At 31.6% G+C, this 20,827-nt stretch overlaps 2 protein-coding genes and 1 long non-coding RNA gene across 4 annotated transcripts; all 3 read right to left on the reverse strand.

The window, feature by feature from the left end:
* Nucleotides 1-1,772: 1,772 nt before the first annotated feature.
* Nucleotides 1,773-7,491, reverse strand: LOC129911396 (NECAP-like protein CG9132). 2 transcript variants are annotated; one of them, XM_055989199.1, is made up of 5 exons: nucleotides 7,253-7,491; nucleotides 6,773-6,978; nucleotides 6,511-6,701; nucleotides 6,246-6,445; nucleotides 1,773-3,437 (listed from the first exon to the last, which is right to left on the reverse strand). In XM_055989199.1, the coding sequence occupies exons 1-5, from the start codon at nucleotides 7,333-7,335 to the stop codon at nucleotides 3,374-3,376; spliced, it is 744 nt and encodes a 247-aa protein (XP_055845174.1). In that variant the 5' UTR covers nucleotides 7,336-7,491; the 3' UTR covers nucleotides 1,773-3,373. The 2 variants fall into 2 exon arrangements, with proteins under 2 accessions (XP_055845174.1, XP_055845173.1); XM_055989198.1 differs by having other exon boundaries at nucleotides 6,511-6,719; nucleotides 7,253-7,490.
* An 877-nt stretch (nucleotides 7,492-8,368) lies between these two features.
* On the reverse strand, nucleotides 8,369-8,722 carry LOC129911407 (uncharacterized). Its single transcript, XR_008771632.1, has 2 exons — nucleotides 8,662-8,722; nucleotides 8,369-8,589 (listed from the first exon to the last, which is right to left on the reverse strand). It is a non-coding gene; the product is annotated as an uncharacterized LOC129911407 (long non-coding RNA).
* An 8,135-nt stretch (nucleotides 8,723-16,857) lies between these two features.
* Nucleotides 16,858-18,851, reverse strand: LOC129911388 (endophilin-A). The gene has a single exon (XM_055989188.1). The coding sequence runs from the start codon at nucleotides 17,971-17,973 to the stop codon at nucleotides 16,873-16,875; it is 1,101 nt and encodes a 366-aa protein (XP_055845163.1). The 5' UTR covers nucleotides 17,974-18,851; the 3' UTR covers nucleotides 16,858-16,872.
* Between the last annotated feature and the right edge of the window lie 1,976 nt (nucleotides 18,852-20,827).

Here is a 20,827-nt window from a genome sequence, read left to right on the forward strand (position 1 = left end):
CAAAAATGGAGACTTTTGTTTAAAAAGAATTAAACCTATTGTTCGTTTAATTCTTTTTAAACAAAAGTCTCTATTTTCGAAGAAAACCAGTGGCAAATCATAATTTTTTTTGAAGGGTTCTGTTCCAAACAAAATTAAGTAATTTTTATTATAATTATTAATTGTTCAAATTTTATTAACTAATTTTTTAGAGAAACAAAAATCAGTTATGAAAAGGAAGACCAAGCTACTAAACCCTTATTTTGGCCAGCATAGTTCGATTGAACCATTACTTCTGGGATATTGTATAAAAAACGATTCTAAATAAAAAAAAACTATAAATAAACATTTTTTTTCAGTTTTCTTTTATACAATTTTGCCTACCGCAAGATAAGAGGAGGGAGATATATCACCCCCCCCCTCCCCCTGAAAAAATGCATTGTATATAGCCCCATAGCACCTCCCTCCACCTGACTATTTTAATAGTTAAAATTTACTATTTAATAGTTAATTTGGAAGATAGTTCGATTGACTATTAAAATAGTCACAAATATCTATTTTTAACTATGTATTTAAAATAGTTATCCCGATTTTACTTATGAAAATATTTAAAAAATGACTATTTTTTTCACGAATAGATTTCTTTGTTTTCCCTCAAAGCGTTTTCAGGTTTGTGTTTTCGGTTTTTATTGCCGGAACTTCATAGCCCTGATTGCACTTTTGGTTACAATCTGCATCATTTAGCTATATCAAAATTTCCTGCCACTCTTTGACTAATCTGTGCCACATATTATGTCAGTTCATCAACAGACACACTCTTTCCAAGTTCCACCAGTTTTTCGAAAATTTTTCAGTCATTCGATTCCCCAAATTCTTAACTTAGGCAACCTTTAGGCCTTCGGGGATGTATGCAAACAGGTATTGTTGTTTCGTTATTTTTATTGTCCAAAAAACGCATTCTTATTCTATTGCAGAGTTGCCATCTTCGTTTATAATTTGGTTTGAAGGCAATGATAACTTTAAGAATGTCATCTTTTTTCTCTATAAGAGTGTTCTTCTTCAAGTTTCTCTTTTTTTCCTTGTGTTTTTTTCCTGAGTGTTCTTCTTCAAGTTTCTCTTCTACATATCTAGCACTTATGATAGACTATATTGCAGAGTTTTGCGCATTATAAAAAACATTAATATTTTTTAAAAATCAACAAAAAAGTGCACATTTTTTAAATGTTGACCTAAGCTCAAACCTGAGAGGTCAAGTTGAGAAAATTGATTTTTGGCTATGTTTTAAGTCAAAATACCGCACTGTGAGTCATCTGTTATTTATTTAGATGTCTTTTGAATTCACGACCCTTTGTGGAGTAATTAAGATGTACAGCCCTCATCATTATGCTTCATTACACATCACGTAACTTTTAATAAAATTAAAACACGTTAGATTTTGTTTTCGTCTCTGAATATGTTTTTCTGATTTATTGAATTATATTCGAACTCACATCAATTTTAAAATAAGATTTGTTATATTTTTTTTTTTTTGTTTTTTTTTGTTTCTTTTTGTTGTTGTTATTGTTTGTTTGTTTGTTGTTGTTGTTGTTGTTGCATTACATTTACGAGAGAACAAACAAAAAAATATTAATTCTTATCATAAGTATTGCGAGAAAAAAATTATATTAATTAAATCAAACAAAAACAACAATGAACTTTATAATTTTCTTTTTAAACTTAATTGATTTGTTTAATGTAAAAAAAAAACTCATAAAAGAAAAAAGACAAAAAAAAAAGAAAAACAAATCACAGAATAAAGTAAATAATATTGATAATAGTTGGTTTATTTTTGTTTTTGTTATTTAATAATTTTTTCATGCGTATCAATTTATCATTATACCTATGTATATGCATTTTTTTATTTAAAGAAAAAATAAAAAAGGAACTGGTTAAATATACAAAGTTGAATTTTAATGTTATAAAAAAAAAAATAGTTTTATATTTTTATTTTAATTTTAATTTTTAATTAAATGAGATATCAATTGTTTGTTTGCGGAATGTTTCGATCGCTTCTGCTCATAAGTTTATGTTATACATTTTGCTGAATAAAATCAATCAATTCAGCAAAAACAAAAAAAAATTGAACAATATGTGCAAGTAAATCTTCAAAAATATAAATTAACAATATAAGAATTAATAAAAATCACATAATTTTACATCAGAATAACTTGTTTTTCTTTTTAAACATTATCAAATGAAGTTATGAACGAAAGAAACAAACTTTGATATTTAATTATTTGTTTTATATTTTTTTTTAAAGAGGGAATTGCGCTGCCGTTTGAAACGAACAGCATAGGGGGATAACAACTATTATAGTGTTTTTGTTTTTATATTCTTAAGTATGTTTTTTTAATATTTCAGTTTTATTGTTTTTATTTTTATTTATTTATTTTTTTTTTTTAAGCTAGGCAATAGCATAATAGTATAGATTTACATTGAATATAATTCAAACTTGATGTTCTGTTTTATCTTTCATTGATTTTGAGTTACTTTACATTAATATATGTATGTATATATATTTTTTTTGTTTTTGTTTTAAATATCTAAATATGTTTATAGATTAATATTAGAACAGAAAAAAAAATATAATCTTCAAAAATAAAAAGAGAGAACAAGAAAAAAATATAGAATTGCCTTCATACATAAGTACAAAAATATTGTATTTAAAAATATTAACGAACTTTAAATGATTTGCCCCTAACAAGAAGATTGGAATATATGTATGTATATGTGTTTTGTATTTATTGGAAAAACAAAATTTTTTATTTAACTTTCGATTGCTGTATTATTCGTTAATACTCGTTTGTTGTTGTTTTTTTTTTTAGTTTTTTTCTAATGAATATTAAATAAGAAATATAACAATTTTATTTGTAATAATGTTGTTTTTTTTTTAACTAAAACTTAATACAAAAAAGAAATTAACTACAAATTTATTTAATTCTTTTAATTTTTTTGTTTTTTTTTTTTTTTAATTAATATTATTTTTTATTTATTTTTTTTTTCGGTCCAATGATAAATGAATAATAATTTTATTCTTGACATTGGATAAATGTTAATGATTTTATTTTTTTTTTTAATTTTATGTATTTTGTATATATAATATGTATATATGTGTGTGTGTTGTAAAAATACAGTTCAACAATGTTTATACATAATTTTTTTTTGTTTTTTAATTTTTTTCGTTAAATGTTTTATCATTCTTATGAATTAGATATCTTATTTAATTTTTTTTTGTATGTAAATATTTATTTATTTTTTTTTTCTTGTTAAATTATTATTATTATTTATTCATTATGGTTGTTGGGTGTTTTCTTTTTGTTTTTTTTTTTACAATAGCATTTTTAAGTAATATGATTTAAAACTGTACCCAGTTTGCGTTTGCTGCCGATGACTGCTGATCTTGTGCTTGGTTGTTGGCTCTAAAACACACCAAAAAAGAAATAATATAGCTACATAAGATTTTTAATATTTTTTTAAAAACATTAATAAATATATAGCCTTCAGAAACTTTAATAAATGGCAGAAATATAAGAATGAATAAGGCAAATCCCATAACTACCAAAGACCTGACGACTAATTAAGAATCCTAAGGTTGTTGAATTTAAGTCCAGAGACTGAAGGCAAATTTCCGGAACTGTTATACAAGTGTTATAAATTTGCCATTGCTTACAAAACCAATTAGATTACATAATTCTATAGTAGAATCGAGAGTCTTAAGGCTTTTTTATATAAATAAATGAATTGAATAAATTGAATCGATTGAGGAAACTTTTTTTAACGACATCTATTGGTGTAGCATGTAGCTGCATTTTAATTGTCTGTTGACCACGCAAAACCGAAAATTTTACTTCGTGAGAGTACTTGAGATGAGAGTTTTTGGCAATAGATTTTTCTTTACGCAGCATATATTTTTGTTGATTTTCTATCTAAAAACTAACTACAAATCGTAGATAGCTGTGAACAATGAGTATTTTTGTGTTTTACAACATTTAAACAGAATTGCGAGTTTCTGTTGTAGAGATTGTACTCGACATTTTTTAAATAGAACTTTTATGTTGTTCAAACATCACATCTTTTTTTTTAAATGTTTTTAATTGGTATTCTTTTATTTTTTTTATGGTTACCAGTTTTTGATCTGCATTTAAAAACAAAATTTATCTTAAAAATCTTCATTAACGGTACCTCCTATCGAAACGTTTTTTTAATTTCATAATTTCTCCTAAATCACTTGTTCAATTTCAACGATTTTTTTTTGCACATACTTGCTTGTCCCTTTTTTTTCATTTAAAGCGTTTATTTCATAATATCTTTCAATTTTTTTTAACAAAACGTAAGGCAGGACCAAAACTTGTGATATTTTTCTAGCTACGAAACATTCCTACAGAATGTGTGCCAAAAACTTGATTTAACTTCGTTTTTTTTTTACATACATAGAACTTATCTGTCAAGAGTTCTTATTTAATAAATGTAAATTAGCATTCTCGGTGGAATGTTTACATCTTTCTTTTCCCCTTTTTATAGTTTGAACTTATCCTCATTTCAAAGGCAAACTTAAAGTGGGGCGATGTGTTGAAAATTGTTTTAGTTTTCAATTTGCTCGAACAAGCATTTATGTATTTGTGCTTACTACGTATTGATTAGTTTTGCTAATCTTTAAGGCTTTTCTATCTTCCAAAAAAACCATTCTTTCACAAAGAAATATCTTACTTATTTTTTTAAGGTAGTAGTCTTTCTTCAAAATTCTTTCTGGAAATATGTACATGGTAAAAGAAGCTGAAAGCCAGTTGTACAACAGAGGATCAGTACTGACTGGTCAACTACTGCCAAATTTATCTCAACTGACGTTGCAACTCAGTCATCAAGTTTTGTCATCTTGTAGTTATCTGTTCAGAATTCTGTTCATAATATTCCTATATTGCCATAAATTACTTTCAAGTACCGTTCAAGCAATGAATTTGCAATCACATTTGCAATCTTCGCATTGAAAATATTGCTCAAAAACGTGCAACGAATTGCCTTCCGGGTGTTCAAGTGTTTACCCGATTGGCAAGTTGGAACAACAAATCTGAAGTCATTTTGTCATCAGACTTCCGATAATATGCGCTATTGTGGCACATCGGGTGGTTGAATCGTCAATTCTTAAAGGCCCAATTTATTGGACACGTTCAAACAGCTATCGGATAGGCTATCTGGGATACCCGTATCTGGAATATCTCTTTGAACGAAAATCTATCCAGATAGCTTGCCAAAGCACCTACAAAAAAAATATGAAAATATTGAAAAGAGGAATAGGTTTCTTTTGAGCAAATTCGCGTTTTTTTATTGTTGCATAGTACTTGCACAATCGATTTAACTTTAATTCTTGCAAATTTATTTTATTTTCAAGCTGAATAATCGCGCGAATAGAAATCAAAATAAAAAATAGCCAAATATTTATCAGCTGATGACTCGAATACCTGAGGTATACCAAAAATTCTCGGATACCTTCAGATTATTTTTTGACAGAAAATGGTTCGTTTCTTTGCTAATTTTTAACACTGTTTACAACAACAAAAAGCTATCCGATAGCTTTATGTTAACTGTTTGAACGTGCCCAACTCTCCATTAAATTTAAAGTTGCCATTTAAAATGGGAAATTTTAAAATTAGTATGCGATTTGACAGATTTTATATTTTTAATGGCGACTTTAAATTTAATGGAGAGTGAATAAATTGTACCCAAGTCAATATCTGATTTAAAATACCATCTTTTGTGATACTTAAAATATTGTGATAGTTAACTATACCTACAACTATTATTTGTGTATTATTTTAATTGTATGTTTGTTAACTGGGAGTGACTTCTGTAAGATTTATGAGTTGTTTTGTAATGGTGTTTTTGTTTGGTAAAAAAATCAATTTATTTGTTGATCTAAATCTGTCAAAAAAACAATTCTTGATCTGTTCAACTACTACAGTTTTTTGACAGATTTAGATCAAAAAATTATTTGATTTTTTTACCAAACGAAAACACCATAAATTATTGAACCGAACGAATTCGAGTTCAGCACACCGAAAACCTTTGGAAAGCATAGTTTGGTTTCGGCAACAAAAATCTTGCAAACTAGTGTAATCGTTAAAATTGTAATAAGACTGACTGTGCCTTTAAAGTAAAACTATCATTCAGATGAAAAGGTTAAGACAGGCAAAAAAGTATATATATTTTGAAATAGTTTTTCAGTTTCTTACCCAGCAGAAGCGTAATCACCCCACTCAGTTCCAGTTTGAGGTTTATGTGCTGGTGAAGCAGCGGGGCTCTGTCTAACACTGCCACCACCACCGGATGGTGGTGGAGCAATTTTACCAACTCCACCGGGCGGCGGGGGCAAGATTCCGGTTCCAGTTTTCGTTTTGGACGTTCGAGATGGTCCCTCCGATCCGTCTTTTTTCTATAAAATAATCATATTAATCATAAAATTGTCATTATTCTTATTCCAACTCGCTCTCTCCTTACAGTTATTCTCATATTAATTTTAATCGTCTCCCCCTCTTTGAAACCTAAATCTAATTCCTGTTTGGGTTCGGTTTTTTCCTTTTCTATTTGCTCTTGATTCTTAACCCATTTAAAATGATCTTGCAGCGCCACATTCAAATCAAACGAATCCGACCGATCGCCAAAACCTAGCCCAAGGAATGCCGATCGACCTGAAGAAGAAGACGAACCTACACCAATCAAATTGTTTAACCCTTCTATCAAAACCATATTAAACTCATACCATTGTCATCCTGCACCCGAATCACAAAATATCTCGAACTGTCTGATACAGCTTCGATAGCAACACCGGGATATGTGTCGATGGGACAATTGGCAAATAATGCACCGGACGTCTTGTCCTCGAGTTTGAGATTGACAGTGGTGCCCTTGGCAACCAATCGCATTCGGCCCGTCCATGTTGGTTCGCCAAGATTCCAGTCAGCAGCTCTGTAAAGTGCATTGTTGGCAATAAAAAAAAGGGGCAGTCAAAAAGTCAGTCGATTGTAAATAGATTTTTTTTATTGATAACAAATCATTAAAATAGTGATAAGCTTTTTGTTTAATTTAAGTGAATAAAAAACAAAATAAATATTTTAATTTATTTATGTGGTATTTTTTCTATTAACAAAAGGATTTTAATGTGAATCATCGTCATCATCGTAATTATAAAAAAAAAATCATTCTTTCTTTCTTTCGTTTTTTTTTTTTTTATATTCATCACCTGTATCCTCTGTTGCTGGCCCTTGGGGGAATTTTATAAATGAATACTTCGGGTTTGACAATTAATACACTTTCGTATTCCATTGTTATTTAAGTGACTGGCAATATTTTTAATAAATTTCTTATTAAAAGGATATAATTTTTGTTATAATAATTTTGCAGAGTAACTTTTTTTGATTTTCTTCTGGTGGTGGGGAATATCAATTTTTATTTCTTGTTTCTCTTTGGATCTTTGTTCTGACAGTTTTCTTTTGGTTTTCTTTTGCATGACAGTTCTAAATTAAAGCTAAGGCTTCGTTGACACTTTACTCCGAAAAAATACTTAATTACTCCGAAACAATCATATTCAAAAATTGTTTTTTTAGTTGAACTAAAGTAAAGGCTTGGCCACACTGGAGGGTATGCAGTAGCGGTACGGGTAGCGGTAACGATATTTGTATGAAAAAAATTCCACATCTGAACGTTGATATGTCAGTTTGGAATTTTTTTCATAGTCAGCTATAACATGAAGCCTCAAGAGGCGCGCCTCTTTTCAAAACTAATGAGTGCAAAAGAGATAGAAGATAAAACAAAAAATTATCCGACCGGAGAGTCGTGGGCCAAATTTCTGAGACTCTTTTTTGACGTTTTTTTTTCCACTCTTTCTTTTTTCAACATACCCTCAAATTTGAGTCTTTGACTCAAGATAGGCATCGTGTAATAGTACGCGCCTCACAGAATGATTATCAAAAGAAAATTCGAAAAAAGAGTCGCGCCTCTTGAGGCTTCATGTAATAGCTGACTAACGGAATACCTTCCGGTGTGGTCTCTCCTTTAAGTCGACTTGTTTAAACGTCGTAAGCCGCAGGTGACTAAAATATGACAGTCCACATAAAAAATTCTAGTCGACTTTAGCCGTGCGACTTTTGCTGCTAATAGCCTTTTCACACCAAACCCAAAAACGCGGTTTATGGCAAAAAGTTTTCAAAAACCTGAAAAGCGTTCACACTACAAGTTTACAGGTTTTTGTTTGACGTTTAAAATATTTTGACATCCAAATGTCAAGTTTTCGATGGGATTTAATTTTTATTGCTTAAATCACCTTGAGCTTACAAAATTAATCAAATAAAAGGAACTCTGACAATTTAAATAAATAATTTTAATTCATTAACATAAAACAGAGGAATATATAAAAGTTTTGCAAAGTTTCTTCCTCTTTGAGACACCAAATACAAGGAAAAAAAACGACTTCGAAGTAGCATCCAGATAGCTTAATTAGTAAAGTTGAGAAGAGATTTTTGATGAAGAAGATCGTTTGGACATCTTTTTTTTTGTTTTTTTTTTCTGCTCTGCCATTTTCTACAATTAATGAAAAGAAATTTGATTAATTATACAGAATATTTTGTTAATGAATACAAAAATATTTCTTACCAGTTGCAAAAATCAACAAACTGCATTTGTAAAACAGCTGATTCTGTCAGTTCTTTTTTTTTTGTCTGCTCTCATTTTTTTTTTGTCTGCTGAATTTGTGCTGAATTCTTCAAAAGGTTTGTTTGGTTATTTCGTTTGGAGTTGAATGTTTTCATTTTCAGGTTTTTGGCGAGTTTAATCAAAAACTTGTGTTTTACGAAAACTTGTGGTTTATGGAAAATGTATGGAAAAACTTGTGTTTTTGATATAGGTTTTTGGGTTTTTTCGCAAAAACCGCGTTTTTGGCTTGGTGTGAAAAGGCTATAAAATTAACTCGTGAAAAGTCGGAATAAAAATCGCCAATGGAGAACTTCCAGCGAACGTGAGTTCTGGGCTGGTGAAGAAACGTTTATTATACTGAAAAATAGCTTCTTTGTTGTAATTAGCATTGGAAAAAATGTTTGTTTACCTCTTCACCAGTGCAGATTGAACAGTGAGAAAGAAGTGGAAAAGCCCCATAGAAATAACCCTGCAAACCAAACCTCAGTAGTTTAGGGGAAATTACAACCACCAACAAAGTCTATACTTTGTAGATGTATGTGTTTCCTTATTTACCAAAATCTCTCCCCTCAAAATATTGTAGTTTTGTTTCTCCTGAAAAAAATAAACTCTTTGGTAAATGGGAGGAAAAGAGCGCGATGTATGCAACGCACAAAGTTTTGTCTCTTTTGTAGTGGCGGCTCGCGTTTGATTTTACTTTTCCTGCATTTTATATTTTCTAGTGAAGCCTTGATAGCCACAGCAACAAGTATCATGAGTTGTTTTATACCGTCATTGCCTCGTTGCACTCTTTTATAAAAGTTTGCATTTAAAATTATATACAATTTGCATCAACTAAACTCTTGTAGTAGGTTGTCTACCTTAAGTAGAACAACTCCGCAAAAAATAACATTTATTTAAAAAATGTACTTTTGGCAGCACTGCGATTTAAACAAATTTATAAAAACAAACCGTAAAAAAAATATGCTAGAAAAAAAGATATGTACATTACAAGATAGATTAATAATTAAAGAAGCATTAAAAGAAAATTGAAGTAAGTAAAGTATGTTTTTATACAAGATTTTCCATTATAACTTTTATTTCCATTGAAACGTGTTTTATCTGTAATTTATTTGATTTTGGTCTTGAAAATTTAAATCTTCATCTTCACTTTATGGAAGAAGTAGTTCTTCAGATTAAACAACTAGTTTTTTATAGGCTTGGCTTATCTAGTTTAGTTTTATAGACCGAGAGCTGGGAGCAGATTTTTTGCGTGAGAGGTAACCGATTCATATTAATATTAGAATAAGTCCCAGCCATGGTGATGACGAAAACGAACGTGTGCCAGCATGTGTCTGCGCCTTTGCTGAGAAAAAGTGCATCAAAAGTACATTTTTTCTGAAAATTGATCTAGTGAGGGTAACCACCTGGAAACAATTGGAACCTGACGCCCTCGTCGCCCTGATTACAAAAACACCCATGACAGACATTTTAACCGCGCCCAAACACCCGACAGACGAGCCCGAAACGCGTTTTTTACGCGTTTTTAGGGATTATTGTAACCACCTAAAAACAATTGGATCCTGTAGCCCTTGACTCCCTGATAGCAAAAATACCCCTGACAGACGTTTTATCCGCGCCCAAACACCCGACAGACGAGCCCAAAAACGCGATCTTTTACGCGAACGCAAGGGCTTGGGGTAGCTACTTGAAATTAGTCTCATTTTGTTGGTCTTGACTCTCTGATTACAAAAATACCCATGACAGACGTTTTAGCTGCGCCCAAACACCCAACAGACGAGTCCTAAATCGCGATCTTTTTCGCGGAATAAAAAAGCAAGGACTTGGGGTAACTACTTGAAATTAGTCCCGTCCTGTTTTCTTTGACTCCCTGATTGTAAAATACCCATGACAGACGTTTTAACCGCGCCCAAACACCCGACAGACGAGCCCAAAAACGCGTTTTTTAAGCGTTTTTAGGGATTAGGGTAACCACCTAAAAACAATTGGAAACTGACGCCCTCGTCGCCCTGATTACAAAAGCACCCATGAAAGACTTTTTAACCGCGCCCAAACACCCGACAGACGAGCCCGAAACGCGTTTTTTACGCGTTTTTAGGGATTATTGTAACCACCTAAAAACAATTGGATCCTGTAGCCCTTGACTCCCTGATAGCAAAAATACCCCTGACAGACGTTTTATCCGCGCCCAAACACCCGACAGACGAGCCCAAAAACGCGATCTTTTACGCGAACGCAAGGGCTTGGGGTAACTACTTGAAATTAGTCTCATTCTGTTGGTCTTGACTCTCTGATTACAAAAATACCCATGACAGACGTTTTAGCTGCGCCCAAACACCCAACAGACGAGTCCTAAATCGCGATCTTTTTCGCGAAATAAAAAAGCAAGGACTTGGAGTAACTACTTGAAATTAGTCCCGTCCTGTTTTCTTTGAATCCCTGATTGTAAAAAAACCCATGACAGACGTTTTAACCGTGCCCAAACACCCGACAGACGAACCCAAAAACGCGATTAAATTTAAATGAAGATTTTTGTGAACAAAAAAAAATTTTTAAAAAATTTTACAACAGGATGAGACTAATTTCAAGTGACTACCTTAAGTCCTTGCTTTTTTATTTCGCGAAAAAGATCGCGATATTGGACTCGTCTGTTGGGTGTTTGGGCGCAGCTAAAACGTCTGTCATGGGTATTTTTGTAATCAGAGAGTCAAGACCAACAGAATGAGACTAATTTCAAGTAGTTACCCCAAGCCCTTGCGTTCGCTTAAAAGATCGCGTTTTTGGGCTCGTCTGTCGGGTGTTTGGGCGCGGTTAAAACGTCTGTCATGGGTATTTTTGCTTTCAGGGAGTCAAGGGCTACAGGATCCAATTGTTTTTAGGTGGTTACCCTAATCCCTAAAAACGCGTAAAAAAACGTTTTTGGGCTCGTCTGTCGGGTGTTTTGGCGCGGTTAAAACGTCTGTCATGGGTGTTTTTGTAATCAGGGTGACGAGGGCGTCAGGATCCAATTATTTCTAGGTGGTTACCCTCACTAAATCAATTTTCAGAAAAAATGTACATTTGATGCACTTTTTCTCAGCAAAGGCGCAGAAACATGCTGGCAGACGTTCGTTTTCGTCATCACCATGACTGGGACTTATTCTAATATTAATATGAATCGGTTACCTCTCACGCAAAAAATCTGCTGCCAGCTCTCGGTCTAATATATTAAATTCCAAGGAACACACAAATATTTAGAAACAAACTCTTTGATATCGAGAAAGATCATGAGTATTTCAATTAAAAAATACATTTTGGAGCGACTTTCCATTAAGGGCGCACACCTAGAGTTCTGATTTTATTTTTTACAGTGAGCTTAGGGTCTCAACAGAATACCTTTAAGGAAACACCCCTAAGTATGATAAAAAAATATATATTTAAATTTTTTATACAAAATGTATGAAAATGACGACCACGAAGAATTTGAAGTTTGAGGTGTATAAAAGTCAGATGGGTATGGGGGGCATTTGCTGCCCCCCTGCAACCCCCCTGCTAAAAAGAACTTCAAAAAAATTATTTTTTTCTTCGCGGTCGTCATTTGCATGCATTTTGTATGAAAAAATGAACTTTAAAAAATTAATTAAAAATATAAATACACGTTTCCTAACATAAAAATTGTTATTTTTATTACTTTTAGGCATTAATCTTTCAAATTAAATTATTCGAGTATTAAAATTCGTGCGCCCCTAAAGGAAAGTTGAGCCTACATTTTTAGTAGCGTTTCTTTGGAGGGGATAAGTAATCATGCTCATTAATTAGTAGATGGAAACCATATTCTAGTGGACACTACCGTTAATATGCGTTCTTTTGAAAATGACTTGTAAAAGGAACTTTGTCACCTCCATATCCATGAAAGTCCTATAGAACTTTAATTTGATATTTGTTACTACCTGCAAAGCCTTGATATTTGCGGATCTGTATCGCATTATCCTACATAGAGTCTGTTACTTAAAAAAAAAAAGAAAAAACGGGTTTTAAATCAGTCGGGGTTGTAAAAAAGGAAGGTGACTTGAAGTATGGAGACTAAGCTCAACTTTCCTCATCTCCTTTTTCCTAAAAGTAATCGGCTTGTCGACGTACTCGAAGAATTCGATTTTATTTGCCTTAAGTTAGGATTTTCAGTATTAATATTGACGCTTGGGATTTGTTAAAAATCCTGAGGCCCCCGGTAAAACTAGCGATTCTTCTTTTCATTAATTTAAAACCCCTGGGTCTCAGAAGGATGACAGGTGTTTCTACTTGGTATATTTTCTATGAACTATGGAGTTTCATATTCATGAAAAGAAGACTTCAAACTAAATCATCTATGCAAGAGCAAGTGCTTGAATTTCAAAATAGCAATTTGAAAATTCGACCTACAGTTGAATTGTCGAGTAAAATTAGATTATCATGTAATTTTTGTTGCTAGATCAATGGAAACATAATTTTGCAGGTTAAGACTTAATTTTTGAAATTGTCATTTAAAGTACAGAGTTTACTTATAAGATTTAGAGCAGAATTTCTTTATTTATTATTAAAATTAATTTGCCCGAAGCTGCGTTTTTCTACATCCAGAGATGGTAACTCATTTTTTTGTTCCATTTCTACAGTAAACTGTATTTTTGTTTGGAATCCATTCAAATGTATTAGTACTTTATCGACGTTCATTTTGTCCATCACAGCAAATATGTATCATCTACGTATTTTACAATGACTGTTGGTCTTTCTTTCATTCAATGGAAGCATTCATCTAATAAATGTTCTAATACCAAATCTGCTATAATAAGGCTTACCCATAGGTATTCCGAAAAATTTGAAGGCTTTTGTTCGAAATATCATCTTAAGATTCTTAAATATTTAATTTTAACGTAAACTTTTATTCCCTCCTAATTCGTCTGCTTAAATTGTCATCAGTTGTTTAGAACTTAAATTATTAATTCTCATTAAAGAGCTACTATTTCCTAATCTTCTTAAGATTTTACTCATTTTACCGTTTTTTCGTCCCTCAAATTACGCCAGTAAAAGTTAAAACTATCTAGAACGTCTAGTTTGATGTCAAATTTATCATAACTCTCCCACATATCTGCTTCACCTAGTGATCCGCCTGTGCGGTTCGCCGGGTTGACCTTAGAAATCGGCGGCAACCCTCTCGGTTTTGTATTTTTCCATTTCTGAAATGAATACTGGTTTTTACTTCGGGGTCGTATTGAACGTTGTTTGTGTCGATTTAACGATTTTTAGAAATAAAGAAAAACAAAATATCAAAACCGTTTTCGTCATATTTCAAACCAGTGAAAAAAACACTTAAAAATCTCCTCAAGTTTTGAACTTAAAGTGTTACCTGAGGAATTCCTCAAGTAAAAATATCTCCTCAGACTTGAGCGATGACTATATAAAAGGATTTTACTTGATATATTTTCCGACTTGAATGACGACTATGAACTTCGTCCTACATATGATTGATTTCCGCTCCATGTCATGTTATTTCTGGAATACTTAAAACTTCCTTAATATGATGCTGCTTTAAATTCGGTTGTTATGTTTTTGTTTTGGAATGTTTGGTCGGCCGTAACTTCTAGATGTGTTAAAATTTAATTGAAAACCTCTCATTGACCTTGAAATACTCTTCATGCAAAGCAATCAATTCGCACATGTCCCAACTGTGACAAAAGTTTTCCAACCCGTGACATTATTATTCCAACTTTTTTTTTATGTAAAGACAATAAGGCCATTCTAAGATAACTTTCTAATTTTGTCGAGTGTATCTACACCCTTATTCAGGACTCGTTAGAATTATAAAAAAAAATATTTCTTTAGAACTTAAGAGCTCTATGAACTATCAAATACAGAACTAAACTATTTATAATTTGAAGATTCTTAAAGAAGGGTGTAAAACACTCAAAACGTCGACAAAACATCATCATTTATCATTTAGCTCAAATGACAGGAATTACCTACATACATACATGAAAAACTTTGAAAAAAATGACGTAACTTATAAAACTTAGCCATTGTATTCAATGTAATAATATCATTTTTTTTTAATTGAAAATGTAATTATTTTACATAGGATAAAAAAGGAAAAAGCATTTTCTCAAAATGTAGATACCTACGTCAATTTTCCTTAACAAGGCAGGATGCAAAAATTTTAAAATTAATCACTAAAAATGTATCCCCACTGTAAGCTCCTAAAACATGAATAATTTTTACTGTTGCGCCATCCTACAAAGATGAATATCAAATGAATATGACATTGCTCCAAAAACACTATACTACGTCCCTTTCATAATCTTCTTCTATTAATCTTCGATTTGAGATGAAATTCAAAATTTAAATGTTTTGTTTCTACACAACAAAAAAATAAAATAACTTATCTTGTAGTTGTATGAAATTAAACTACTAAAAGAAGCCATAATTTATAATAAACATGAATTTCCAGAAACTCTTCTCACTTTCTTTCTTTCACACACTGTGCGAAAAAAACCTTGTGACATCATTAACTGTTTTTCCTTTTTTTTTTTTTTAATAAAATCAGAGTGAACGTACGCGAACTGAGTTTTAAGATTTTGAGTAAACACAGCAGAACATTCTCCATTTCTCTATTGATTATTCAATTATTATTATGCGTAACTCGTCTTTTATCTGAGACAATTTCACACTCCTTTTTTTTCTTCTATACATTTACATGCTTGTATATTCAATCTCCCCCATTTCCCCACCCACTTCTTAGAAAAATACTTTCACCCAAATTGGCAGAGAATATTTTTCAACTTATTAAGAAAAAAAGGAAACAAAAATATACATACATATGTATGTATATCGAAATTAAAGAAATTAATTTAGATATAGAATCAGAATGAATATGCTCCCCTTTTTATTATTTGTTTTGCTTGGTTTGCTAACCAACCGCAAAATATAATAAAGATTACGTCAACTCTCATATAGTTTTTTTTATTGATTTTTTTTTTTTTCTTCTAACAAACGATGTCACATAATATAATGGCCAGTAGCAAACAGAGTATAACAATATCTCACCCGAGAAGGACATTTTCCATATATACAAAAAAAATCTTTCATTTTTTGGCAGCACAATGATTATAACAAGTACTGTTTGGAGTACTCGTCCCTTTTTTATTAATGTTTGGCAAATGTTAAGAGAAAATATATCAACTCCATTAAGCTCTCCCCATGCTGCCTCCCTTCGTCCTTCTAATTTTCACCCTCTCAACACTGCCCCTTAATTTTCATTCAGATTTCATCAGATTGTAATCTTTAGGACAGAGAAAGAGAGAATCCTTGCTTATACACGTACGTGTGTAGTTTTTAGTGTGTGTATATCAAAAAGCACAAGCGCACGAATTTTCCATGACCTTTAACGAGATGAAAAAAAAAAACTCCCAAAATGTTAACTAACAACAAAAAAAAAAAAAAAATGAAAGAAAACGATAGAATTTAAGATATATATTTAGATAGTTTTATTTTTTTTTTCTTTTAAATTTATTAATTTATTGTATAATTTTCCTTATTGTTTCAATTTTTTTTTTGTTTTTGCTTTTTGTTTTAAATTTTAAATTTATTATTCTTTTAATTGTTGTTTATTTTATTTTATATAATTTATATGCACAATAATTCCGTTAACAATACTGTCTTTTCACAAAATGACACGAGAACATAATTATTATATTATTTATTTTATTATTTAATTTATAATTTTTTTTAAGAGAGAAGGCAAGAAGCGGCTATGCCGTCCTCTGCCCAGAACAGAACAACGAAAAAAAAATATTTTATAATATTCTGAGAGACAAGTACAATTATTATATTATTTTTTTTGTTGTTTTTTCATTTTTTTTTTTTAATAATTATTTAGTTTATATTTTTTTAATTTTTTTCTTTTTTTTTTAGAAATTCGCACGAATCAAATGGTTAAAACATTAACATTAAACATTAATATTGTTTCAGGTAGGTATATCAATACATTTTAAGCATCGTAATTGTAAAGTAATAATTATTATAATTTGTAACATTTTGGATCAAGCAACACCTGTATGCTAGATATTTTTTAGAGAGAGAGTGTGTTTTTGGAGACTTGGAGACGACAGGCTGAGGACTGAGTTTTTGTTTGTTATTAATTGTTTGGGAGGAGGGTTTTGTAATTTAATTTGTATTTGGAAGTGGAACAACAATTTGAACATAAGACTGTGGAAAATAACCGGTACGACCATTAACTGTACCCTCATACCAATTCTCATCGACACGTTGCAATAATGTAATAATATCATTTTCCTTAAAACCCAATTCGCCGGGATTCTCAGGCTCAAAATCATACAACGCCTGACACGATGGTGGCTTTTGAATAGTTGGTGTCCTTGCAGGCGACTTAACTGGTGAGGATAATGGCGATGGTTGTCTACCACCTTCCCAAGGTTCACCCTCAACTTCCAAATGCATTGGCTTATCATGGTCATCTAAATTCAAATCGTTCAGTGATTTTGGAATAAATTCAATTTTTGGACGATTTTCTGCCTCTTCACGTTTTTGTTGCAGTGTTTCTTGTAATAATTTGAGCATATCGGCACACTGCGAATGATAATCATATAATGCCTCACAAAAGACAACCAATTGAGACACTGGCTCCGTATCATTATCGAGTAAATTAAACATACCCATTTGAGCTGCCTGCAAGGATTCTTCAAATTTCTCCTCAGCCCCTCGAATTTCATCGTCTTTGGCTTTTTGACGACGTTTACAATCGAAATCTAATCTTCGACCTTGTAATTTCTTTCGATGGTACATTACTTCTTTCAAGTCTTTAGTTTGTAAATGATGCAGTGGCTCGAGGAAGTTTTGCTTGATATTGTCATCGAGGGAATATTTAACATCGGCCATTTGTTTCAAAGACTCACCAAATTCAACCAATGCACAAGCAAAGATACCATCTTCGCCGAGCTTTTTGCCATAGGTGAGCATGCAATCGGCTAAAATGCCTTCGGGCTGTGGATAGGTATTACTTTTGGCTTGGCCAGAAAGTTTTGATATACCTTTGACTGCAGCCATCTTGGCCCGAGCTGTCGGATTTGGCTGCAGAAACTCCTTCGTTCGCAGTTGCAGCTCCTCGACGAGTTCCACTGTGACGTCAGTCTTCCTTTCCATCTCCATGAAGTCCATGTCTAGTTTGGTGCCTTCAGCACCACCCATTTTCTCTGTTACATACTGGTTGGCTTTGTTTATCTTCTTTTTTAATCCAGCAAATGCCATTTTATTATATTATTAATTTTTTTTTTTGTGTGGTTTGTTGTAGATTATTTGTCTGTTCACTTAAATTGTGTTTTATTTATTAAGGCGAATATATTTTCTTAATTATAAATAATTTTTATTTATATATGAATAATCAGATCTACTATATTATATTATACACCTCCAACTCTCTCGCAGTTAGCAGTTTAGGATTTTCATTAAAAAAAAATTTTTTTCCGACCGAGTTATCGACACACAATTTTTCACTACCAAGTGAATCGGAGATCAATAAGTAGGGAGATGGCAGAGTAGACTACTTGTCGAAAAAAAATTGTCTCACTCTCCCCAATCTCACTCACAATATACAATAATGTTGGTTGGAACTTGGAAGTGATGTTGGTTTATTTTATTTTGTGGTGTGTATATGTGGTATATCGTCGTCGTAAGGTATTAAATGTGGACGATGTTTTCTTTATAAGGTGGAGCGGAGCTTGGACGACTTTCTATGCTTTGCCCCCTGCGGCGTACTGTGAAGTGAATCCACGAATGTGACGGAAAAAGAGAATCACTGATTTTGTGTGTTCATTTGCCATGTGCACAATACATTGATAAAAGTAGAATATCAGAGATTTTTTGAGAATTTTCGAGTGTTGAGAAAAAAAAAAAAGTATTTAGAGGCAAGTAAAAAAGTGGGTGGGTGGGCGAATTTTTATTAATATACATTATATTCCCAGTAAAAAGGCAATTTATAGGAGCGTTTTAGTCGTTGTTGTTGGAAAAGTGGATGTATACATCATGATGATGATGATAAAGAGTTGACTCACATGCAAATAGAAATAGAAGAGTGTGTGACAAGCAAAGGTAAACAAGTGGCATTGAGGAGAAAGCAAGGACGTACGTTAACATTTTTTTTTTTTCGTTCTGAAGCAAAGCAAGTGATTAGTAGAGAGAAGTGTTCGTGTTTGAGTTCAGTTTTTTTTTTTTATATTGGAAAGCAAATTGGAAGTCTTAGGCTCGTTCAAGAATCTATCGGATAGGTTATTTTGGGTTTTCCAGAAACTATATTTGTCTTTTCTCTTTCTGATTACACAGAGGATTGTGGGAGAAATTATTCATGTCGTTTTCTATTGACGAATCTCAGAATGAGATTTGTGAATCTGACAGCTGAAAGGGGGGGGGGGGGGGTTGAAGAGGGGAAATAGTGGAAAAATCTCAGATTTTATGATCTATTTGCGTCTTGAGATTCAAAAAAATGACAAAAAAAATGAATCTGAGTATCAGAAATCTGAATCTGGATTTTTATCAAGATTCACGCATACAAACACCCGCACTTTCACACACACTCCTCTGTTTGACATTTGTCTGAACATTTGTTGTTGTTTTATTTTTTTGTACGCTTAGATTTCGTACACAATTACAAAACTAGATTTCATATTCTATTTGCAGTGGAAAATCTGAGATTTTTACACAAAAATCTCAAAAGTCAATAGAAAACGACATTAGTTGTCATGAGTTGGATTTTTGTTATTTCATGCGCCATAAGAATAAATCTTTCATATAACGGTCATCAGTTCATGTAAAATTTTACATAAGCTTACGATTTTGCACAATTGAGGACCTAGCATCAAAAAAGGGGACAGGTCCAATTTTTACTTTTTACGGGAAATCTTCAAAATTGATTATTTTACGAATGTATGTATGTATTAAAAAATTTGCATATACTCACATGTTTTTATTCAAGTCTAGTACGCAAATCAAGCTAGATTTTAGCTCCCATACAAAATTCTCTTTAAATTTTAGCAGAGTTAAGTTTTAACTAAGGCAAGTTGTGCGCAGATTAAACTAGAAACTCACATATTTGTTTCCACCTGTACATTTTTTATCTATCACAATTTATGACGCAGAAAAAAGTGAAGAATATCGGAGATAAAAAATTTCAGTTAAAATTTAGTTCGATTTGCGTACAAGGCTTTAACCTTAAAATTAAATAAAATAAAATAAAATGCCACTGTGGTGCGTTCTTTTATTCGACGATGTTAACTATTGTTAACAATAGTTAACTTTCATCGTTCCTAAATGAGAAAAAAGTTACAAAATGTAACATCGTGACGTCACAACATCGTTCCTAAATCCAATGTTGAAGTGTCAAATAGTTACATTTTGTTACTTTTTTCAACTCAGCTCCTGGACTTGAGTTTCAATGTTAATCTGTCAAACACAACTAAATGGGGAAGAGAGGGGATGATGTGAGAAGAGAATTTCTTGTTTGTTTCCATATTTGAAATTATTGAATGCATATTTTTGTTTCAATTTGCTTAGAATTCAATTAAAAAGAATTATTTCAGTACCAAATTAATTTTTTCTTATTTATTCAGTCATAAAATTAATCTCAAAAATTTTTCTTTTGACAGATCAACAAAATGTAACATTAGTCGTTCCTAAATCAAAGTTGAAATTTTCTAACAAAATCTAACAAAAACAAATACAACGATTTTCTTTGACACAACAACCAAAGTTAACTATATTTAATAAAAGAACGGACCACTGGGCTCGCACGTATGGTTAAAAATAAAAATTTTCTTTTTTCAAAAAAAAAAGTTGGTATTTTTAAGACAATATTATTGAACACATAAAATCGAAATTGCAAAATTCATCGAACCGTTTTCAAAAAATTGATTTTTCAAAAAAAAAAAAAAAATTTCAAATATTTTTTAAAAATCTAAAATTTGGTTTTTGAAAATTTAAACAGACAAAATTGCGGATCTCACTTTTTTGTCACCATCATTGTAATGTCAATTCTGATTGTTATTTCGAGGTCGATTTTTTTTTTTCGAATCCTAAACTTGACCTATAGTATAGTACCTACTTACGATTA

This window comes from Episyrphus balteatus, chromosome 2, assembly GCF_945859705.1.
Source record: "Episyrphus balteatus chromosome 2, idEpiBalt1.1, whole genome shotgun sequence".
NCBI lineage: Eukaryota > Metazoa > Arthropoda > Insecta > Diptera > Syrphidae > Episyrphus > Episyrphus balteatus.